Source organism: Caretta caretta, chromosome 4 (genome assembly GCF_965140235.1).
Source record: "Caretta caretta isolate rCarCar2 chromosome 4, rCarCar1.hap1, whole genome shotgun sequence".
Taxonomy (NCBI): Eukaryota; Metazoa; Chordata; order Testudines; family Cheloniidae; genus Caretta; species Caretta caretta.
Window position 1 is genome coordinate 151,398,149 of NC_134209.1, and position 25,034 is coordinate 151,423,182.

The 25,034-nt window shown below is 48.5% G+C and overlaps 1 protein-coding gene across 1 annotated transcript; it reads right to left on the bottom strand.

The window, feature by feature from the left end:
- Positions 1 to 783: 783 nt before the first annotated feature.
- On the bottom strand, positions 784 to 25,034 carry ANKRD53 (ankyrin repeat domain 53). The gene is made up of 5 exons (XM_075128233.1): positions 24,924 to 25,034; positions 11,129 to 11,328; positions 10,079 to 10,243; positions 7,586 to 7,706; positions 784 to 1,564 (listed from the first exon to the last, which is right to left on the bottom strand). The coding sequence occupies exons 1-5, from the start codon at positions 25,032 to 25,034 to the stop codon at positions 881 to 883; spliced, it is 1,281 nt and encodes a 426-aa protein (XP_074984334.1). The 3' UTR covers positions 784 to 880.

A 25,034-nucleotide genomic window follows, 5' to 3' on the forward strand; every position in this document is an offset into this window, starting at 1 on the left:
GTCGCAGCTGGCAACCAGAAGGGCTAGAGACTATGTTTGAAAATGAAACCTGAAGGCAGAAATGCAGAGAAAGCAGGGCCCAGGTCTGCGTGGGTGCTCTCTAATCCCTGGGCACAATGGGTACTCCCAAGGAAGGCAGCCTAGACTTTGCCTGCCACATTTGCAGTTCAATTCAGCCTGATCTTTTACCCCCTGCTGGGGACTGCATCTGAGCATATCTTTTTATGGCAGTTTGCCTTCCTGGAGGGAGGGAAAGCTTAGCCAGGGCCCATGCCCCGCTGCCAACGTGGTGCCAAGAAGCAGAGAGAGCATGTGGGTCTTGGGCTCTGTAGGAGAGCTCAGAATTTGTTGGGCAGCAAATCGCTGGCACTCTCTGGCCTGTCTTCTCCATCAAGTTCCGTTCTGTGGTGGAATTACTGGTCTGGTGGAAGAAGTGAGGTTCTGGAGACATCAGCCCAGTAATACCAAAACGCCCTGAATTGGGTTGTGTTAGTGAGCAAGGACACAAGGCCTTAGCACAGAAGAGCAGTAGGTTTAATGCACTTCCTAGTTTAAAGGGCAAGGCTGATGTCTTTGAGCTAGTTTTTCCTGGCTAGTTCTCTTATGATCATAAGGCACGTCAGGTGTTAGTGATGCCGACTCTTTATCTGCTCCAGCTCAGCAAGTCACATAGCTGGGTTATGCCAATCGAAGTCATTCTAAGCGGAATATTAAAAAGTCAAGAGTCAGAAAAAGGCAGCATGGAAGTGGGGGGAGGGTATCCGCATAAGGGCTGATCCATTGAGGTGCTGAGCACCCTCCGCTCTTCACTGGCGTCAGTGGGAGTTGGAAGGTGCTGAGCGCCTTGCAGGATGAAGCCCTGGTTTTGCAGATGGAAGTTCTAACTGCTGTCGTTGATTGCAGAGAGGTGAGCCTTTAGCATAGCTCTGAGTGCTGGGTCCAGAGTTTCCCGCAAGCTCACAGCCATTTCGTCCGTCCACCTGTGCTCCAGGCTTGGGCGGCGCTTCCTTGTCACATCGAAGATGTGTGTGGGTTTAAATTCTTGCGGCATCTTTAATCTGAGGGGCCGAGCGTGGGGATACAGGCTTTTCTCGATCACTTCATAGGGCAGGTTGGGGACGGGGGAGAGTCTGCCTTTGTAAGCCATGTTGATCACCGGCTGTCCGCGCGAGTCCTTGGAGAGAAACAAGAAGGAGCTGAAGTCATGATCCCCACAGGCCTCGGGGTTGGTGCCCAGCCGGACTGTTGTAGGTCGGAATATGTCTGTCACCTGAGGGGAGGATGGATTGACGCTGGCATTCCAAGCTCTCTGTGATTTCCCAGTGCGGGGCTGAGCAGTGGCAGATAAACGAGGTTCCCCTTTAATCTTAGCCCTCCGCTTGGTGTGCATGCTGGTTTTTTTTTCTCCAGGAGGTATTTTAGCCACTTCCTTCTTGGGGACAGCATCCAGCTTCGCTCTGTCCTCCGGAAAATGCCACCGTTTAGCAGAGTCAGGCAACCCCTGTTGCTGCTTCGTTGCAAGCCAGTTAGAGAATGCCACTGCATTCAACAAGTCCTGCTCCCTCTGCAACAAACACACACACAACCAAGTCAGGCCTGGGTCATTAGATCGAACGTTTGTCACCCAGGCCAGGCCATACTCGCTTAAAACGTGTTAAGGAGCCAGAAAGCCTGGCAGGTGTTTTCTAAATGTGATTTGGTGGGGCGGGAGGGGCGAGGGTGGTCTTTCCTCTGAATCACTGCTGAATGACCCGCTACTGGACACTATGCTGCTACAGTGCCTTTTTCCTTGGACGGAACGTTAATTCAGTGTCCTGGGTTCTGGCTACATTCCAGCTCACGTTAATATTTTGCCTACCTACAAGTTCCCCCTCTGGTTTCCTGGGGGCACAGTGCTCAATTCCTATCCTGCACTCTCGGGTCGGAAGCAGCTTCTGCGTTCCACCCTCGGGGCGCTTCGTTGCAGGGGGGCGAACTGAGTAGTGAGTCTAAAAAGGCAAGTTCAGCCCAGGTGAAAGGAGGCAAATATCTCAGCAGTATCTGGTCTAAGGGCTTCCCTGCACCAATGAGGCGAGAACAAGTCCTGATCTGGAGGATTTTAACAACAGGGGAGTCACGCTCATGAACAGACCTGAGCAGTCCAGAGAAAGGACTGGGCTGTCACTAGGTGCAGGGCTGGGCTGTGGGCTTTGTGATTTGCTGATTCGTATTTATATTTTCACAGGTTTTTAATGTCTCAGAACTAGGTCCAAAGTGCCATGAGACAAGGTACCCCATGCTATTCAAACCGAAGTTCATGGCTTGGGTCTTTCTCCTGTCTGGTGGAAATACCATGAGGAGATGAGATCTTAGCATTATTGTGGTCCCTCAAACAGCTTAAAACATTAAAAAGCCATTGACAATATAAACATAACCCCTATTTCTTATATAGATCAAAGCGCTGCATCATTTTTCATGTATTTATCCTCACAACCCTAAGCAGGATTATCCCCTGATGGAGAACTGAGGCAGAGGGGGGGCTAAGTGACTTGTCCAAGGTCACACAGGAAGTTCATGGCAGAGCAGGAAATTGAACCCTGGTCTCCTACGTCCAGGTCTGTGCCCTGCCACTGGGCCATCCTCTCTGTGGAAACACAGCATCTGACCCGAACGCTACCATTCTGCAGCCCTGCTCGCAATGCATGCTCTTGCTGATGGTATTCTTGTAGAATCATAGACAGGTAGGGCTGGAAGGGGTCATTAAGTCCAGCCCCTGTGTGCTGAGCCAGGGCCAAGTAAACCTAGATCATCCCTGACCGGTGTTTGTCCTACCTATTCTTCCAAACCTCCAGTGACAGGGATTCCACAAGCTCCCTTGGAAGCCTGTTCCAGAGCTGACCTCCCCGAAGAGTTAGAAAGCTTTTCCTGCAACCTAACCAAAGTCTCCCTTGCTGCAGATGAAGCCCATGACTTCTTGTCCTACCTTCAGTGGCCATGGAGAACCATTGATCCCCGTCCGCTTTGTAACAGCTCTGAACGTGACGACTGTTACGCGGTTCCCCCCGTTCCTCCCACTCTTTGTTTCTCAAGCCTCTACCTGCTCAGTCTTTTTAACCTTTCCCCATCAGTCAGGGTTTTGAAACCTTTCTCTCATTTTTCTTGCTCTCCTCTGGACTCCCTCCAATTTATCCACCTCTTTCCTCAAGCATGACACCCAGAACTGGACACGCTGCTCCAAGTGAGGCCTCACCAGTGCCGAGTAGAGTGGGACAATTACCTCCTATGGCTTACATACAATATTCCTGTGAACACCCCCAGAATGACATTAGCCTTTTTTGCAACTGCATCACACCGCTGGCTGGCTCATATTCAATTTACGATCCACTCTAACCTCCAGACCCTTGTCGGCAGCGCTGCCTCCTAGCCCATTATTCCCCAGTTTGCAGTTGTGCATTTGATTTTTCCTTCCCAAATCAATTCCTCTGTGCTTGTCTTCACTGAATTTCAGCATGTTGATTTCAGTCCAATTTTCTAATTTGTCCAGGTCGTTTTGAACTCTAATCCTGTCCTCCAAAGTGCTTGCAACCTTCCCATCTTGGTGTTATCCACAAATTTTATAAGCATACTCGCCACTCAATTAACCAAGTCATTAATGAAATTATGCCACTAAATATGCCTTCTAGTGTGACAGCGAACCATTGATAACTACTCTTTGAGTCGGTCTTTCAACCAGTTATGCACCCACCTTACAGTAATTTAATCTAGACCACATTTCCCTTGTTTGCATATGAGACTATCATGTGGGACTGTGTGAAAAGTCTTACTAAAATCAAGCTATATCACATCTACTGCTTCTCCCATCCCCTAGGCCAGTAACCCCGTCAAAGGAGGAAATTAGGGTTGTTTGGCATGATTTGTTCTTGACAAATCCCTATTGGCTATTCCTTATAACCCTATTATCTGCTAGGTGTGTACAGAATGAATGTTTAATAATTTGTTTAGAATTGTTCCAGGTATTGAATTTAGACTGACTGGTCTACAGTCCCTCTGGGTCTTCTTTGTTCCCACTTTTAATAAGTACTATGTTTGCCCTTGTCCAGTTCTCTGGGTCTTCACCTGTCCTCTATGAGTTCTCAAAGGTCATTGCTAATGATTCTGAGATTGCTTCGGTTAGTTCCTTAAGTACCCTAGGACAAATTTCTTCAGGCCCTGCTGACTTTCATACATCTAATTTATCTAAATATTCTTTAACCTCTTCTTTCCCTGTTTTGACTTGGGTTCCTTCCCCCTTGTTAGTCAACACAATTAATATTATCTGGTCACCATTTACCCTTTTAGTGAAGACTCAAGCAAAACAAGCATTAAACACCTCTGCCTTCTTGATATCATCAACTAGTTCTGCTGCCCCACTAAGGAGAAATCTAGGGCCAGCAGAGTTAAGGACAATCAGTACGTTTTAAAAATATACTAGGAACAAAAAGAATCCTGACAATGGAACTGGTGGACAGGGTAGAGTTATCAATAATAATGCAGAAAAGGCAGAAGCCATTCAATAAATATTTCTGTTCTGTGTTTGGAGGGAAAACATATGGTGTAGTCTCATCATATGGCGATGTTAATACTCTTTCCACTCCATCTGGAGGATGTTAAACAGGAGCTACTCAAGCTAGACACTTTTAAATCAGCAGGTCCAGATAACTTGCATCCAAGAGTTTTAAAAGAGCTGGTTGGTGAGCTTGCCAGACCGTTAATGTAGATTTTCAGTAAGTATTGGAGCACAGGGGAAGACTGGAAGAAAGTGAATGTTGTGCCCATATTTAGAAAGAGTAAATGGGACTACTCAAGTAATTTTAGGCCTGTCAGCCTGACCTCAATCCTGAGCAAGATAATGGAGTGGCCGATACAGGACTTGATTAATAAAGAATTCAAGGAGAGTAATGTAATTAATGCAACTCAGCATGGGTTTATAGAATACAGATCCTATCTAACTAACTTGATTCTCTTTATGAGATTACAAGTTGTTTGATAAAAGTAACAGTGCTGATATACTAGACTTAGACTTCTGTAAAACCTTTGACTTGACACTGCATGCCATTTTGATTAAAAAACCATAATTCTATAAAATTAACATGGCACACGTTAAATGGATTAAAAACTGGCTAAGTGGCAGATCTCAAAATGTAACTGTAAATGGGGAATTATCATTGAGTGGGGCCATATGCTATTTAACATTTTTATCAATGACTTGGAAGAAAACATGAAATCATCATATTAATAAAGTTTGCAGATGATACAAATTGAGGGAGTGGTAAATAGAGAGGACAGATCACTGATTTAGTGCGATCTGGATCATTTGGTAAACTGGGCGCAAGCAAACAAAACACATTTTCATGCAGCTAAATGTAAGCGTATATATCTAGGACCAAAGAATGTAGGCCATATTTACAGGATGAGGGACTGTAACCTGGGAAGCAGTGACACTGAAAAAGATTTGGGGGTTGCGGTGGATTCTCCATCACTGACCATGTCTAAATCAAGATGGGATGTTTTTCTAAAAAGCTCTGCTCTAGGAATTATTTTGGGGAAGTTCTCTGACTTGTGTTACATAGTAGGTCTGACTAGGTCTGTCTACCACAGTGGTACCTTCTGGCCTTGGAATCTATGACTCTATAATGGGAGGACCTACGCTTTGTGCTGGGTGCTGTACAGGGTAAATGACAGTCCTGAGAAGCTGCAGAAAAGCTAGACAGACTTCTGCAGCCATGGTGGAACAGGCCTGTTAGGTCACTGAGTCCATCAGCTTCCTGACAGGCCCAGCATCCCCTCGACAGAAGATCTCTCTGATATTAAGCTGACTGGACAGATTTAGACAGTATATTCCTATAATCAGGCTAGCCTGTAGTCAGCAAACAGCAGCTGCAGCTTTGCTCATGGGTTGTGGCCCCTGAGGCATGATTCACTCATAACGCAATTAAGCCCACAACTAACTTTCATCCTCAGATCTGACTCTCGGCTAGGCCAGGTGACATCTGTCTGCAGATTGATTTGGCATGGTTTCTTACAGCGCAGGGGCAGCCAAAGTGCAGCTCTCCCCTGACCGCTATGGAGAGCTGACGGGGAATTTTTTGACTCCATGTTTTTTTCATTGGAAAGGGCCCCTTGGCTGACACCAAACCTGTGTGTGGAAATAGCGGTTGGCTGTTCTGGGGTGGGTTTGGCGCGTGGCACACAGCTCCCCTCTTGCATTACTGCTCACACCCTAGGGCTTCAAGGAGTCCTGGGCTAGTGGATGGGACGGAGTGGGTGCTTCTGCGTAACAGGGACTGAGGCATCCCGGCTGAATGCCGCAGGCTACGTCCTCCCTCCGGAGGCGGAGTGCACCACCTGGGGCCTCAGGAGAAGCCCACCCGGCGAGCGAGGGGCGTGCACGCTCTCTCGGTAGCTCTCATCAAGCTCGCACAAGGAGCGGTGGTGGAGAGACAGCTCAGTCGCGCTGAGCACGAACCCACCTGGGGGGACTGAGCACGGCTACCCTGCTGTTCCGCTCGCGGCGGCAGGGAAATCATGCCCCTAGCTGCAGGGCAGATGTAGCCTCGGATACATAGGAACACCTAGACAAGCATATCTGCACAGCTCTCATGTGCCTTCTGGCCCTCGGGCATAAGATTCAGGGGGGAGCAGGCAACGCTGTTTCTGTGAGTCTTTGGCGTGTGTAATGAACAAGGGGGAAGAATTATTCCGGTCGTGAACGGGTAAAATGAGGAGCAGTGGAATGAGATCAGGAAAGGGGAAACTTAAACTGAGTAACAGGAAATGGTTCCAGATGATGAGATTTGTTAGGCAGCAGAAGGGCAGGAAAAACACTTATAAATGGACATGGTAAAACAGGGAACAACCCTACCCTGGCTGTGACCTAAGAAGTCTCTTCCAGCTCAGGCCTGGTCTACACTACACTGTTAGGTTGACATACGGCAGCTTATGTGGACGTAACTCCGAAAGCGTCTGCACTAAAATGTCGCTCCCACTGATTTAACTCGCACACTACACCACCTTAATAACTCCACCTCCGTGAGAGGCGTAGCGCTTAGGTCGATGTAGTTAGATCGACGCAGCGTCCGTGTAGACACTGGGTTGCTTACAGCGGCTGTTGCTGCCTTTCAGAAGACATCCCACAATGCCCCACACTGAGTTCAATCGGTGCAAGCGCTCCTGGTGAGGACACGCACCGCTGACACCAGGAGCGTAGTGTGGACGTGCAAAAGGAACTTCATTACTGTGGTGGCTGTACGCCGACATAACTGAGATAGGCTTCATTTTGCAGTGTAGACTTGCCCTCAGATTCAGTGGGCTTGGGCACAGTTTGCCAAGGGGTAGGGGCCTCGCAGTTGAGTGCTTTAAAACCTGGAGCACTGGAGAAGTTCTCACAGGGACCAGTGCTGCTGAGGGGCTGAACTAGCTGGGCATTAATCATCTTTTCCACCCCTAACTGCCTTATAGGTTGCTAGTTGGCAACAAGGCCAGCAAAAGACCTTTTATTCGAACTAGAAACCAAAACCAGTCAGGAAAGCCCCTGGCTCTTCTGGTGCTACAGCCGTGGTGATCTTACCTTCTCTATCTTCAGGAAGTTTTGTTCCGAGTGCTGACATTCACTTTTGATTTGATTCAGCTTGTGCATTTCACGAGCAAAATTGCGCTTGCCTGTTTTCCACATGGCATCATTCAGGTACCTGGAGAATCACAGACCAGTCAGCTTGACTTCAGCACCCAGAAAGCTAATGGAGCAAATAATCAAGCAATCAATTTGCAAAGACTTAGAAGACAATAAGGTGATAAGTAACAGTCAGCATGGGTTTGTCAAGAACAAAATGTGTCAAACTAACCTGATAGCTTTCTTTGACAGGGTAACAAGCCTTATGGATGGGGGGAAGTGGTAGATGTGGTATATCTTCACTTTAGTAAGGCTTTTGATACTGTCTCACATGACCTTGTCATAAACAACCAAAGCTAGATGGAGCTACTATAAGGTGGGTGCATAACTGGTTGGAAAACAGTTCCCAGAGAGTAGTTATCAGTGGTTCACAGACAAGCTGGAAGGGCATAAGGAGTGGGCCAATTTATTAAGTGATCCATCCCTTGTCACCCAGTCCCAGCTTCTGACATTCAGAGGTTTAGGGACACCCAGTGCATGGGGTTGCATCCCTGACCATCTTGGCTAATAGACATTGATGGACCTGTCCTCAATGAATTTATCTAATTCATATTTGAACCCAGTTATACTTTTGGCCTTCACATCATCCCCTGGCAATGAGTTCCACAGGTTAATGGCACATTGCATGAAGAAGTACTTTTTGTTTGTCTTAATCCTGCTGCCTGTTAATTTCATTGGATGATCCCTAGTTCTCATGTTATGTGCAGGGGTAAATAAAACTTTCCTATTCACTTTCCCCAGAACATTCATGATTGTATAGACCTCTGTCATCTCCCCCTTTAGTCATCTCTCTTCTAAAATGAGCAGTCCCAGTCTTATTAATCTCGCCACATATGGAAATTGTTGCATATCCCTCATCATTTTTATTGCCCTTCTCTGTATAATTCTAATAGACCAAATATATCTTTTTTGAGATGGAGCAACCAGAACTGCATGCAATATTCGAAATACCATGGATTTATACAGTGGCATTATGATAGTTTCTGGTTTACTATCTATCCCTTTCCTAATGGTTTCTAACATTGTTCGCTTTTTTGACTGCTGCACATTGAGTGGATGTTTTCAGAGAACTATCCACCATGACGCCAAGATCTCTTTCTTGAGTGGTAACAGCTAATTTAGACCCCATCATTTTGAATGTATAGCTGGAATTATTCTTTCCAATGTGCATCACTTTGCACTTATCAACACTGAATTTTATCTGCCATTTTGTTGCCCAGTCACCTAGTTTAGTGAGATCCCTTTGTAACCCTTCATGGTCAGTCTTGGACTTAACTATCTTGAGTATGTTTTTATTGTCTGCAAATATCCCCAAACATTTCACTCCACCATTCACAGATGACCTTCTGTTATGCAACTGATTTGTCTGCTCTTGAATTGGTGACTTCAGACTGGTTTTACTATAACTGGAGCGAGAGCTGGCAAAACTGGACCAGCAGGAAGCGGGGCAGGTCAGGATGAAACATACACGGGCAGAGCCAAGCGAAGGCCCCACACGGGAGCAATAGGAGCTACTGCAGATCTGACATATTGTTCACTGAAATTGCTGCAGGGGGCAGCTTGCACAGCACACGTCTGTGATAGGGGGACTCTGCATTGCATGCATGGGGTTTAGTGTCCACACAGAGCGTAATCCCCCAGCACGGATATAGACAGCCGTGTAGACCACGTGCCATGGCTCAGGTGAATAGAGTAAAGACAGGTCTGAAAGGGTGTGGGGATGTACCTAAGTGCAGACCCTACACGGCTCTCTGCGGCCCAGTCCATGCCTGCATGTTTACACTGCTATAGTCAGCCTTGCCCCTGCGGCAGGGAAAGACTCTGGCAATCTCCGGCCGCAGGGAAAGGCTGAGCTGGGAGCTGCTGAAGCCTTTCCCCACTGCATCCCCCCTGCCAGAGCCTTTCACTGCCAGGTGCAGCTACACACTGCAGGGCGGCTGCAGCCTGCATTTCGCTGTGCCAGGTAGCTACACTACGTGACACTGCCGTTGGGTCTGAGTGCAGATGTAGCCTCTGTGGGGCTCTAGCCAGTGGTTTTACTCCATTGTCACCACCAGATTTCCCCCAGTTTTAAAGTACTAGTGAGCATGATTCTGTGGCATGGAGAGCTGCGGGGGGGACTGTTGATTTCCCCGACAGATGTGTTTATTTCCCCACTGCTAGTTATCAGTTCATATCATTAAACCCACAGCTGGTTGCACCTTAGCTATTTTTTAAAGGTTTTTAAGGCCCGGCGTGACTGATTTAGTTGGGGATTGGTCCTGCTTTGAGCAGGGGGTGGGACTAGATGGCCTCCTGAGGTCCCTTCCAACCCCGATCTTCTCTGATTCTATTAACCAGTATTGTAGCTGGCAACTCTGAACCAGTCATCATTTGGTGTGCAACGCTTACCTAGCGCAGCTCCTGTGGGCCCATATCCTGCAGAGGTCAATGGGCTGCTGCCCCTCTGCGTCCTTGGCGTGGACATCAGCTCCAGCCTCAACCAGTTCAATGATGCAGTCGAGGCGTCCTTCACTGGCTGCCTTGTGAAGTGGCGACGTTCCGCCCTGGTTCTGACTGAAAAACAGACTGTCATTCCGAATTCTAGTCCAGATTTCCGAGAGACTGCCCCTGAGTTCTTCAGAGAGTATCTCCTTCCATTTGGCATTACAGAACAAACCAGTTATGGTGGTCGGAGATGAAAGACGACTACAGGTCCCCTCCAGTCCATGCCCTCCGCCACTACAGGATCATGTTCTATTGGTTTCTGGAGCTTTGTTTGGCCTAGATTTCAAGGTCCCCAGTGATGGGCTTCCACCACTTCTTTTGGAAGACTCTTCCCCAGCCTCTGAAGACAAGAAAATCCTCAACCCCCTTATTTTTTTGAACAGAGCTTGGGTAGGGAGAATTTTGGCCAGGCCAGCAAGTGAATCTCTTCTAATTACAACCAAACTCTTTGCAAGTTGGTGGCTCCAAGTCTCAACTCAGTCCAGGTGGATGGCTGGGTCAGGACTTTGGTCATGAGGCAGGGTGCCTTTCAGGCAGAGGCTCTGGTTTTAATGCGGGTCACATTGTTAGTGACTGGAAATCACTTTTTGGGTGGCCTGTGTGACATGGGTGGATGGGATGGGAAGTGACTGAATGTTCCTAGCGGAGAGAAGTCCCCACCAGAATAGGCCTCCCCAGGGGCAGACGCAGCAGAGAGACCAAAGGAAGAATGGATCATGGAGACAACTTTTCGTTCATCCCTTCAGGTCAGGATTGAGATACCTTATGTTGGAGTGGTGGAAATTTACACTACAGCTTTCTGTGCTATGCCTATTCTGAGAATCAACACAGGACTTCAGCCTCCAGGTTCTGCCAAGCCAGTATCTTTAAAGTGCCGTAAAGTCACACAAATTAAAAGGGAAAAAAACCATTAAGATGAGGTAAAAAGTTATGAAGTCTCAAGCCATCACTCACACATTGATGTCTGCCCCCTTTCCAATGAGGTACTGCAAACACTCCAGTGCCCTGGGGCCACTCTCCTTGTTCATCACCAGGTGAATGGGTGTCCATCCTGTCAGACTGGCCAAGTTCACATCAACCTCAAACTTTTCGACTATCAGTTTCAGGCACTCCAGCCGGCCGTATAGAGCTGCTAGATGGATGGCTGAGAAGCCCTAACAGGGAGGAGGAGGCAAAGGACAGTTCTAAATGTTTCTTGTCAGACTGTCCGCTAACTAATCCACTCTAATGGGGACGCTTTTCATACCAGAGAAGTGTGGGCTAGTGTTCTGAGAATAAAAGCTCCTCCTGGAGTCTAATTTTGGCTCCGATAGTAACGCCTTCTGTGACATTGGGAGAGTCACATTGCCTTTCTGTGACACAGTTTTCCCCTCTGCAAAATGGGGCTAAACCTTCTTGGTGTGGTCGGGTATGTTTTTTATTTATTTATTTTGAGGACTAGTGATTGGAAGTGATTGAGAATGGAGGGTTACAACAGAAACGGGATCTGAAATGTAACAAGTGTCTGTACCCCAATGTTTTATCGACATACAAGATGGAGTGTGTGTGTGTGTGCGTGTGTACATCTTTATACTTTGCAATGGCCACACACATACAGGGATAAGACTTTCAACACTGACACACACATCTTGACCACCTGCACCAAACTGCTTCTAATTGTGAAGATGTAGAAGGTTATTATAATTACTCAGGACAACCACTAGAGGGCGTGATGATCACATGTACTGGGCCAAGGTGTACATGATCTGTGTAGAGGCATAATTTCATTACAGGTGTGACACTACATATGGGGTATTAACCCTAGAAATCAGTAGTTTACAAATATAGTCCTAAAATAACCCAATTTTCCTCTTGCTTTTGAAGCACCCAGAAATGTTGCCAAGTTTGGGGGACAGGTGTGTGGAGAAAACACACATTCAGAAAAGACGTCAGTTTACTAAAGAATTAAAGGTAGATACTCAGCATGAAACTATACGTTGTTTAAAATGCCTGTCTTTTCAGGTGTTACTTTACATACCTTAGCTGACTGAAACTGAAAGAACTACAAAATAAAAATCCGGATTTACTTTTCATCTTTCTGAGCCAGTGAAAGTAGACCCATCAGTTCCGCTTGTGTCCAGTCAATTTCACTTCACTGCCTATTTGTTTACTTGCAGGACACACTGCAGGGACAGGTTTAAATATCCCTCACTGTATTTGTTTGTTTCCTGAAACATTTCTATTCTCCATAGGTTTTTTTAAACCCACCCACTCCCCCTCATTTGCATTACCACAAGCTCATGTCCCAGTTTCACTATCAGGCCCGTGTGGGGGAGAACACTGCCCTCACGTGGATCCCCACTTGGGCTTCAGGCAGGTGTAGAGATCCATCTGCGTGGATCCAGTTGCAGGATTGGGGACCGAAGGGTCTGGTCCTGAGTGAAACAGAGCCCCTGCACTTCCCACTGATTTCAATGGGAATTGCAGGTGCCTAGCATTTCTCAGGATCAGGCCCCACGCTGACAGTGTCTTTTAAAAAGTTTGACATGCAGCCAGCTAGGCGGGGGGATGGGTGTTGATTCCTGAGCATGACCCTGAAAGGCATGATCCTGATCTTCTGAAGGCGATTGGAATCTTTCCAATATCTTCAGCAGAAGCAGGGGCAGGCCCTACCAAACTACCTCTGTCCTCTCATGATAGGGCCCAGTCCCGTACGGTCTGAACACCGGCCAGTCAATGGACATTGAGGATACTCGGCATCTCAGAGGAAGCACTTGGCCGGCTCAGGCCCTTTAATGAAGCAGTCATTTTTTGGTCTGGTTTCTGCTGACAAGCAAAGATCCCAAGAGTGAAGCGGAATTGTTTTATTTGTCACCAGAGGCTCAGTACAAACACAGCCTTGGGCTGAGTGCAGTTTATTCACGCTATAATGTCACAATTGCCCCTGTGCTGTAAAAGCCCTAATTTTCACAGTGGGAACATTTGGTGGCAAAGGAGGAAGCACTTAATAGGACTGTGCTCTCAGCTAAATGACTCTGCATTTATTCTGCATGAGAGCGGATCAGAAAGGCTGCTAACTCCCAGCTCCTTCCATTCAGCACTGCTGTCAGTGAGGCTCATTCCTAAGCAAGCCTGTGACCTGTAGATCAAGCTCCAAGCAGTTTGCTTCGAAGAGTCACGCTCAGATAGCCAGGTCTCTCAATGAAATTACGTTACACACTAGGGGCCTGATCCGAAGCCCAGGGAAGTCAATGCAAAGCTTTCCAGTGACTTCAGTGGGCTTTCGATCAGGCCCTGGCTAGACCCATTGCTAGAAGTGCAGTGTCTGAATTGTACACTGCAAGCAAGCCTGGCATGAAACAAACCAGAGAATCTTTCTGGCTAATTCAATGTGACTGCCGTGAAGCCTAGAACTCCTTCAGTTACGTTCTCCTTTGCAGGCAGCAGCACGGGGGGAAGAATACTTCCCACAGCAAGAAGGTTCAATTGTTCTTTGGGAAAAAAGACCACAGCACTTTCATATGGAAACACCCCGCTATTAAATCTTATTGTCCATCTCAAGGGGCAGTATCGTGCCATTGATTTTCAAGCACAAATCCCACTGAAATCCATAAAAAGAAAAGGAGGGCTTGTGGCACCTTAGAGACTAACCCATTTATTTGAGCATGAGCTTTCGTGAGCTACAGCTCACTTCATCGGATGCATACTGTGGAAAGTGTAGAAGATCTTTTTATACACACAAAGCATGAAAAAATGGGTGTTTACCACTACAAAAGGTTTTTTCTCCCCCCACCCCACTCTCCTGCTGGTAATAGCTTATCTAAAGTGATCACTCTCCTTACAATGTGTATGATAATCAAGTTGGGCCATTTCCAGCACAAATCCAGGTTTTCTCACCCCCCCAACTCCCCCCCCCCACACACAAACCCACTCTCCTGTTGGTAATAGCTTATCTAAAGTGATCACTTTATCAACAGGAGAGTGGGTTTGTGTAGGTTGGTGAGAAAACCTTTTGTAGTGGTAAAAACCCATGCTCAAATAAATTGGTTAGTCTCTAAGGTGACACAAGTACTCCTTTTCTTTTTGCGAATACAGACTAACACGGCTGTTACTCTGAAAACTGAAATCCATGTTAAACTCATGGCAAACTGGACAATGCTGGATTGTTCCTTACAGTTTATTCTCTAGTATTTCTCATCTAATCTAGTGTTTAGAGCAGGGATAGTCAATAGGTGGACCACGGCCCAAATCCAGACCACCAGACACTTTTGAATGAACCCCGAAATCTTTGTATTTACTTATTATCATCATCATTGTTATTTTTAAAATATTATTGACTCTGGAGTCTGGACCTTGACTATATCTTTTGACCAAGAAATGTGAGCCTTGAAAAAAAAAAAATTGACTATCGCTGGTTTATGTCTCAAATGCTGAGGCTTCTCTTGGGAGATTTCATTCAATGTCTACAGGTCTGACTGTTAGGAAGTCCTCCCCGATGGGTAAATTTAGGCTGGCTTTCTCAATGCCATTCCGTCACTCCTATTTAGAGCCCCTGAGTTACCTAAACAATTCCTCTGCCTCTTTGGTAATTACACCCTTCAAATATGGACCCACAGTTATGTTCCCCGCTGAGCTGTCTCTTAGCTGCCCTATACAGTCAGTTATTTACATTTCCTCGATCCATCTAGCCCATTAATCATCGAGGTTGCTTTTTCTCTTAATTCCCTACAATTTACATAACATTTTTTCTGGCAATAAAGAGCCCAGAGCTGAATGCGGCATTCTATGAGCTGGCCATCTCCCTTCAGCTGGCTAGAAGAGTCTATCACCTCCCTACTCTCTGCCCTGCTGACTGTGTAAACATAGTAGAAAAGAATTCATCTGCACAGATAGAGAATTTCTGAGCCGGTATGGCAGGGTTCAGGTTGGCAGGCTCTGGAGGAATACAATTTTCAAATTTGGATAACTACCATTAGACACCAAGGGACAGATTTTTAAAGGTATTTAGGTGCCTTTCAAAGGTGCACGGTAGGATTTTCAAAAGCACCAAGACACCTAAGCGTCCCTCTGCCATGTACATTGGTCAAACTGGACAGTCTCTACATAAAAAAATATATGGACACAAATCAGACGTCAAGAATTATAACATTCAAAAACCAGTCGGAGAACACTTCAACCTCCCTGGACGCTCAATTACAAACCTAAAAGTGGCAATTCTTCAACAAAAAAACTTCAAAAACAGACTCCAACGAGAGACTGCTGAATTGGAATTAATTTGCAAACTGGATACAATTAATTTAGGCTTGAATAAAGACTGGGAGTGGATGGGTCATTACATAAAGTAAAACTATTTCCCCATGTTTATCCCCCACCCCCACCCCCACCCCCACCCCCCATTGTTCCTCAGATGTTCTTGTCGACTGCTGGAAATGGCCAACCTAGATTATCACTACAAAAGGTCCCCTATTCCCCCTCCCCCCTCCCCCGTTCTCCTGCTGGTAATACCTCACCTTAAGTGATCACTCTGATTACAGTGTGTATGGTAACACCCATTGTTTCATGTTCTCTGTGTATATAAATCTCCCCACTGTATTTTCCACTGAATGCATCTGATGCAGTGAGCTGTAGCTCACGAAAGCTTATGCTCAAAGAAATTTGTGAGTGCCTGAAGTAAAGGTGCCACAAGTCCTCCTTTTCTTTTTGCGAATACAGACTAACACGGCTGCTCCTCTGAGATCTAAGTCTCACTGAGTCTCATGGGCATGAGGCACCGAGGGGCTTTAGAAAACCCCATGCAGCACCCATCTCCATCTGGAGGTGCCTAAATACCTTTAAAAACCTGGCCCTGATTTTTCCGAGGTGCTGAGCACCCAGATGCCACTGAATAAATTCCCATTAGATAACAGGTCCTTGATGTAACTGGAAGCAGGATAAAAGATGAGACTGAGGCCTGGGTGGCTCACAGCAAGTGTCTTAAAATGTTTCAAAGGGCAGATCAGAGACTTAACAGAGACTATTTTGAGAATACCACCCCTCTCACTCATCGCTGTACGGACCATCTCCGCTCCTACCGGATCCCATAACATCCCTGTAGCAGCTATATAGCAGTCGTTCACATGGGAAAACAAAGGATTTTATGCATTTTTGAACCATCTTAAAGAAAATGAACCACTGGAAGCAAGGGGCTTCAGTGGGAATGCTTTGCTTTGCTAGATCAGAGCCCCAGTGAGCAGCCAACTCTCTGCGGCATACAAGTGGAGAACCCTTGATTCGGAGGATTAGTACACAGAGCCTATCGCCTCCAGGTTGCTAGTTCAAAGCTGAAAGCTCTCTTTTGAAGTGTGCCTGGTGGCCTTGTAATAACGGTGATGGAGCTTACACACAGGTGGTAGAATCAGGAGACCTTGGTTCTAGTCCCAACTCTGCTGCTGACTTACTAGACTCACTTGGGCAAGATACTTCACCTGATTGTGCCTCATTTTCCCATCTGTAAAATGTGGATAATTATTCTAATCTTTATAAAGGGGTTTGAGATCACTGGGTTATAAACACTGTTTTTAGTTATATCTTCCAAGTGCTGTGCAAACGTTAATTGCAACAACTCTGTGAGGTAGGTATGCATTATTCCAATTCTACAGACGGAGGAACTGAGATACAAAGAAGGCAAATGTTTTGTCTAGGATCACAGAGAGTATTAATGGGGAAATAGAAATCAGGAGTTTCCGGCTCTCCTTCCCATGCTTAGTCCCCTATGCCACACTGCAATGAGTTTGGGTCTCAGACCAGTTGCTAAGAGACAAGTGTCCAGCTCACAAAACCAGCATCACAATTGTCCATCACAATGGGCCCCAGGTTGTCACTCCTAGCAGAGAAGCCAAGGACTGAATGGGCCAGGGGAGTCTGAACTCCTTTCTCCCCAGTTTCCTGGTTTTCTTTCACCAATATTACATTCACTTAACAAATGGGATTTACATTGATATCGGCTTGGGTAGGTGACTCAGCTTTTTGCAGACATTCCTGGAGCCAGTGCAGGTTTCCCACGGTGGCTGCCATATGCTCATACTTTCCTCCATTCAACTTCTTACAGACTCTGGTCGATTTGGGAGTGCCTCTAAAGGAAAACACAGACACATCACTCCGTCTGTCCCATAGTCTTCTTCACTTCTGCCCAAGGCCTCGAGTTGTAGTCACTGAGCTAAGCGGGGACTATGTTGCAGCCTGGTTTAATGAGTAGGGGCAGGTCATCATCCTTTATACGTTCCATGTCAATCTCCACACAAGCTGGCTTCGGCCCTCCAGTTCCTGTGGCCAGCAAGGTCAGCTATCCTCCATATTGGATGCAAACAAAACAACCGAGGTTTTCTTCTAACCTCAAAGTGCCCTGCGTCAATTACATTGAATTTAAAAGGTGCCAAGTGACTAGAAATCAATAATTTTTAAAAATAACCAAGTGGAGGGGCACATTGTCTCCTCCCCAGTGAAAAACCACAGCTCTGGGCTCCAGTGATTCTCCAGTTACTTGGGATTCACACTCTGATTGCCACAGCTTCCAGAGACCCTGGGGGAAAACCACCTGGGGCTCTATTAACTTTTTGGGACCTCTTCCAGGGAGCTAAAGGGCAGATGCTGATGTGCTTCCACTTGGCCCCTTTCCCCTGAGGGGACCTTTTATCTGGAGAGTGGAGGGGGGAATGCAGCCGTCTCGGAAAGGCAGCAGCTGATCTAACAATGTACAACAACGCTACCCGATTTGGGGCAGGAAGGGAAGACCCCGCATAGATATCGACAGGGCTCTGCACTGTGAAGCCAAAAGACTTGAGGTCTTTCCCTGCTGCACACCTGTGTGGTCTGAAGGGAAATGAACGGTACGTTGTCACCCGACACAGCCCATACTGAACGGCTGAAGCTCCACAGGAGTGGGCTTAGCTGACCTGACTGTTGGGTCTTGTCTTTTAGGTTTTAAGCTCCTTGGCGGAGGGCCTGTCATTTGCTATCTGTGCAGCACCCAGCGCCCGGGGCCAGACATGACTGAGGGGTGTGTGAGCCCAATATAAATAACGACATGAAAAAATACAGTGGTTTGGCGTCGCCCGACCCCCCGACACCTGACGCACAGAGGGTGAAATGTCTCACAGCTGGAATGGCTATTTTTGGGAAGTGGGTGGCGGGCAAACTTTATTCGGGACCTATGTGATATGTCAACACACAAACCCCGCAGACGCACTTCCACAGCCACAGTCCCCAGACCCACCCACAGAATAAGCCCACATATCTCAGACCCATCCACCAGCTCTGACACACATCCAGCCCTCTTGCCATCCATCCCTGACTCACTGAAAACCCCAGCTTCCTCACAGTGCCTGTCCCCCAGCTCCCCAACCAACCCCCACCGCACGCAACCCCCCCATCCGCTCCCGTCCCAAACACAACCCCCAACTCCCCCCATTCCCAACTCCCCCCAACCCACAGCTGCTCCCCAACTCACCCCCCAGCTGCCCCCAGCTCACACCCCCAGCCGCTCCCCAACTCACTCCCCCAGCCGCCCCCAACTCACACACCCAAACCCACAGCCACTACCCAACTCACACCCCCAGCTGCCCCCCCAGCTCACACCCCCAACTGCCCCATCCCCAACCTACAATCCCTCAGTCACCCCATCCCCAACCCACACCCCCAAACTCAGCCACTAACCAACTCACACCACCAACCGCCCCCCATCAAACACCTCCCAACTCTCTAGCCACCTTTATCCCCAACATACAATCCCCCAGTCACCCCATCCCCAAATCACATCCACAAACACACATCCACTAACCAACCCCCACCCACCCCCATCCCCAACACTCCCCAAACCCCCCAGCCACCCCCACCCCAACTCACCCCCCACACCCATACCCCCAGCTGACCTTTACCCCTACTCATGATCCCTGAATCCCCCAGCCGTCTCCCCAACTCACACCCCCAGTCCCCCAGCTACCCCAATCCCCAAACACACAACTCCCAACCCCCCAGCCACCCCATCTCCAACTCACCCCCTCAATCCCCCCAACTGCCCTCAACCCCCTACTCAGGACCCCCCCAATCCCACTTCCACCCCATCCTCAACTCAACCCTGCACTCCCCACTTGCCCCACATGAAAACTCACCCCCAACCCCGTATTTATGATGCTGCCAATCTCAACTCACCCCACAAACCCACAGCCACCCCCCAACCCACACCCCCTAGCTGCCCTCAACCCCTCCTCTCAACCCTCCAGCCCCACAGCCTCCCCCAACACCCCACCCCCAAGCCCACCAGTTGCCAGGTGTCCAGTTTTTGACTGGAATGCCCAGTCGAAAAGGGACCCTGACGGCTCCGCTGACCGGGCAGTTAAAAGTCCAGTTGGCGATGGAGGCAGGCTCCCTACCCGGCTCCGCGTGACTCCCGGAAACCTACTGGCGCCACCCTCCGGCTCCTAGGCACAGGGGTGGCCATGGGGGCTCTGCACTCTGCCCCCACCCCCAGCTCAGCTCAGCTGCTCCCATTGGCCAGGAACCACAGCCAATGAGAGCTGAGGGGGCGGTGCCTGTGGGCGCAGGCAGCGTGCAGAGCCATGTGGCTGCCCCTGTGCCTAGGAGCCAGAGGGAGATGCCCTCACCCCCTCCGGTGCCCAACCCCCTGCCCAAGCCTCCTTCTGCACCCCAAACCTCTCATCCCCAGTCTCACCCCAGAGGCCGCACCCCAAGCTGGAGCCCTCACCCCATCCTGCACCCCAACCCTCTGCCCCAGCCCCGATTCCCATCCCACACCCTGAACCCCTCATTTCTGCCCCCCACGAGCCACACCCCTAGCCGTAGCCCTCACCCCCCCCCCCCTTGGGCCCCAACCCGCTGCCTCAGCCTGGAGCCCTCTCTGTACCCCAAACCCTTCATCTCCGGCCCCACCCCAGTGCCTGCACCCCAATCCAGAGCCCTCACCCTGCCTTGCACCCCAACCCTCTGCCCCAGTCCGGTGAAAATGAGCTAGTGAGCAAGGATGGGGGAGAGCGAGCGACGGAGGGAGGGCGTGAATGGGGGGCGTGGCCTCATAGAAGGGGGCGTGGCCGGGGGGGCGGGACGAGGGTGTTTGGTTTTCTGCTAATAGACAATTGGCCCCCCTAAACCTCCCCGCCCCGCTCACTGCCCCCACGCCCCCGCCCTTGCCGCCATGGCAACAGCACCACGCTCCACAGGAGTGCTGCCCGCTGCTCCCCCAAACCCGGGGCGCTCCCCGGCACTGACCTGAGGGCGGCGTGAGTCCCGTGCGCAGGGCCGCCCGGAGGATTCGGGGGGGGGGGGGGGCTGGGGCAAAGCAATTTCAGGGGCCCTTTAATTAACGAAGGGGCTTTTTAATTTTCACTCACCCAGCAGCGCTCCGGGTTTTCGGCGGCAAGACCCGGAGCGAGGGAAGGCCCCGCGGCCGAAGGGCTGCCGAAAACCCGGCGCGCCGCCCCGTCTGTGAACGCGCCGCCCGGTGAGGGAAAGCACCTCAGCGGGTGGCAGGTTTTTTGTGCTCGCCCCCCCCCCCACTATATAGTTGCAATACTATATTCTCGTGGGGGCCCCTGTGGGGCCCAGGGCAAATTGCCCCACTTGCCCCCCACTCTGGGCAGCCCTGCCAGTGCGCCATGGCCGGGGGCCGCCCCGCGGTTAAAGGGGCTGGGGGCTGCGCCCTGTTTGGCTGACGGTAACAGTCCAGCAGCCCCGCCCTGATGCAGGCCACACTCTCCCCCCAAACCCCGCCTATCCCTTGGGGGGGCCGGTCTGTGGGGGGTCCACACTCCCCCCCGGCCCCCTCCTCTCCCTTGGGTGCTGGTCTGTGGGGTCCACATTCTCCCAGGCCCCCTCCTCTCCCTTGGGTGCTGGTCTGTGGGGGTCCACACTCCCTGTGGCCCCCTCCTCTGCCATGTGGGGGGCCAGGCCGTGGGGGTCCGCACTCCCCGCGGTCCCCTCCTCTCCCATGGGGGCCAGTCTGTGGGGGTCCACATACCCTGGGGCCCCCTCCTCCGCCATGGGGGCCGGTCTGTGGGGGTTCACACTCCCCATGGCCCCCTCCTCTGCCATGGGGGGCTGGTCTGTGGGGGTCCACACTCCCCACGGCCCCCTCCTCTGCCACGTGGGGGGCTGGTCCATGGGTGGCCGTGCTCCCCACTGGGCTTGTGACCATACAGTCTAAGTGCATTGGGATCCTTGCTCTCATGCTAGTGCAGAGGGACAGGAAATTGTATAGCCCTCGGGGCAGGATCATTGCTCTTGGTTGGGATGTTCCACAGTTTGGGGCAGTGTCCTCAACCTTTCCAGACCACTGTACCCCGTTTCAGGAGTCTGAGCACCCCCAAATTTCACCTCACTTAAAAGCGACTTGCTTAACAAAATCAGACATAAACATACCAAAGTGTCCCAGCCCACCAGTACTGAAAAATTGCTGACTTTCTCATTTTTACCATCGAATTATAAAATACATCACTTGGAATATAAATCTTGTACTTACAGGTCAGTGTATCCTATATAGAGCAGGATAAACAAGTCATTGTATGAAATTTTAGTTTGTACTGACCGCGCTAATGCTGTTTATGTAGCCTGTGGTAAAACTAGGCAAATCTCTGGAGGCGATGATGTAGCCCTTGGAAGACCCCCGCATCGCCCCAGGGGTACCCGTAACCCTGGTTGAGACCCACTGGCTTCGGGTAAGGCTCATGTGGGCCAGTCTGGTTTAAGGTCTGGAGTAGCATGGCCCATGCTCTTTGCATTGCCCATGCTCCTGCGCGCTTGCTCTAAGGAGAGCTTCGGCTGGCAGATTTTTCTTATCTGCTTTCAAAACCCACCAGCTTTCACTGACCCAAAGACCCATTCCTGGATTCCAAGGCCAGAAGGGACCTGTGATGTTGCACTCTGTATGATTTTATGAAAATATGCTGATGAGTATGAGTATGATGTAACTGGAATATGCTTCATGCAAAAGGTCTCTTGTAAGGTATCATTACAAAGCTTATAATCTACTAAGTGTGGTCATCCTATTTGTGTAAATGTATCACACTTGTATCTGAAACTAGAAATATGAAATATAACTCTGCGGGCCTATTGTAATTATGCAAAGTGTGGGCCATTAATGGTGGTTGGGAATCTTGATGGCTCCCATCAACGAGGACAACAGACTGTGGATGGCTCTGTTTGTAGACAAGCCTTCTGTGAGACAGGTAGGAAGGAATGCCGGCTTGGAGTCTCACAGGAAATGTGACCATGTCACCTGGTACTGAAATCCATCTTAAACCCAGTGCTTTTCCATTTAGAAGGGGTGGAGAGACCCAGAGAGACAAAAGATTCCCGTCTTGTGCCAAAGCCATATAAGTGGGTGGAACAGAACAAAGTGGGAGGCCATCATGAGGAATCCCCTAGCTACCAACTGAGCTGGAACAAGGGCTGTACTAGGGGAAAGGATTGTTCCCAGACTAGGAAGGTGTCCAGTCTGTGAAAGAAACTTATTGAAACATCGCTGAGGGTGAGATTTTATCTGTATTCAGTTTTATTAGTGTACTAGACTTAGACTTGTGTGTTTTATTTTATTTTGCTTGGTAATTCACTTTTTTCTGTCTGTTACTACTTGGAACCACTTAAATCCTACTTTCTGTATTTAATAAAATCACTTTTTACTGATTAATTAACCCAGAGTATGTATTAATATCTGGGGGGAGGGGGGCAAACAGCGGTGCATATCTCTCTATCAGTGTTATAGAGGGCGAACAATTTATGAGTTTACCCTGTATAAGCTTTATAGAGGGTACTTGTATAAGCTTTATACAGGATAAAACAAATTTATTTGGGGTTTAGACCCCATTGAGAGTTGGGCATCTGAGTGTTAAAGACAGGAACACTTCTTAAGCTGCTTTCAGTTAAGTATGCAGCTTTGGGGCCCGTGGTTCAGACCCTGGGTCTATGTTGGAGCAGACTGGCGTGTCTGGCTCAACAAGACAGGGTGCTGGAGTCCCAGGCTGGCAGGGAAAGCAGGGGCAGAAGTAGTCTTTGGCACATCAGTTGGCAGCCCCAAGGGGGTTTCTGTGATCCAATCTTTCACAGGACCATTGTGATAATCTAGTCTGACCTCCTGTGTAACACCTGTCAGAGACCTGCCCCACAATAATTCTTAGAGTAGATGTTTTAGTAAAACATCCAATCTTGATTTAAAAATTGTCAGTGTTGGAGAATCCCTGGTAAATTATTGCAATGGTTAATTACTCTCACCTTTAAAAATTTACCCCTTATTTCCAGTCTCAATTTGTCTAGCCTCAACTTCCAGCCATTGGAGCGTGTTATAAATTTATCTGCTTGATTGAAGAGCCCATTATTAAATATTTGTTTCCTCTGTAGGTACTTACAGGAAGTGATCATGTCACCCCGCCCCCCCGAACTGTCTCTGTGTTAAGGTAAATAGAGTGAGCTCTTTGAGTCGATTGTAGCCTATAGTTATAGGTATTTTCTCGGTGAGGCATCGGTGGAAGCTAAGGCAGTAATGGAATGAGCCTACAAGCCTCAAGGCCTGTAAGAGGATAGTTAAGCTAAATTAAGGCCAAAAAAGCCTCAGCAGAAGTAATTAACCAAGAGTAACCCTCGACCATAAGCTATGAGGAGACAGAACGCTGTAACGACTAAACTGCTGATAGGTAACTGAGATGCTAGTTTATAGCAGCTTTTGATATTTTTAGTCTGGGATATCGGACTACAAGATTGCCATGGTAACTAATTGATATACATGCTAATAAGCTGAAAGTAAAAGGATTAAACTGTATGGGGGAAGGGCACCCCAGCATTAGTAGGATGATGAACTACAAATAAAGGGGTTGAAACCCCTAGTGAATATGCATGAGGCATACTGGCACCAATCTGTATCCCAGCCTGTGCGCCTTGGACGATGCCAAAATGATGCCTACCAGTGATGATGGTGACTATGAAGGGGAAGGAGAGGGGGAGGAGGGTGATAATGACAAACATTTTAGGTTGTTTTGCAAGGAACGGTGTGAGTATATGGATATTCAGCTCTACATTCTGTAGTCTGGCTGTCTACCTTGCTGGATGAGAGTGTCTGTGACCTTGCTAACTGTATTAAGACGTACTATTATAAATATCGTGTGATTTCCTACGTGTGAGTGTTGCAACCATGCACAGTGGGGTTCCCAAATGAACAGTAATTTTAATAATACTGTGCCTAATTTTGAGACAAGAACCTGTCAAACCTCAGAGTGTTAACCAGGAATTCTTAATCAATAGATCCAGCAACTCTATCACTATAAGGCTAGTTTTCTAATCCTTTAATCATTCTCATGGCTATTCTCTGAACCCTCTCCAATTTATCACCATCCTTCTTGAATTATGGGCACCAGAACTGGACTGGGCTCTTTCATGGTAGTCATGTTGATTTTCTCTAGTGGTTTGAAGCATTCTGGTGTATTTTGCTAAGTGTAGTGACATGAAACTTCTCACAAGCGGATGGTCTGAGGGCCCCCTCCTTCGACACCTCTCAAAGAGTGGGAGATATACACATCTTTCATGTCTTTAGAACATACAAATACATAGTCTAGCATATGCCATTGTTTTGACCTGGGATGCATCCTCGTTGCCTTACATTTGTTGGCCTGTTGGAAGACTGTGTTGGTAATAGTGATATTGAACTGGACAGAAGTAGTTGACTATTGGAGTTTGACCTTCCAATGCCTTAACGTCCTAGTACCCAGCTCCCCGTGTCAGAATCATCTCTCACAGGAGCATTAAAGTCTCCAAGGACAATGAGTTTGTCCTGGTATGGCACCCCTTTGATGACCTTGCTGAGATCTTTATCAAATGCCTCCTTGATCTCGGCTGTATGAGTCAT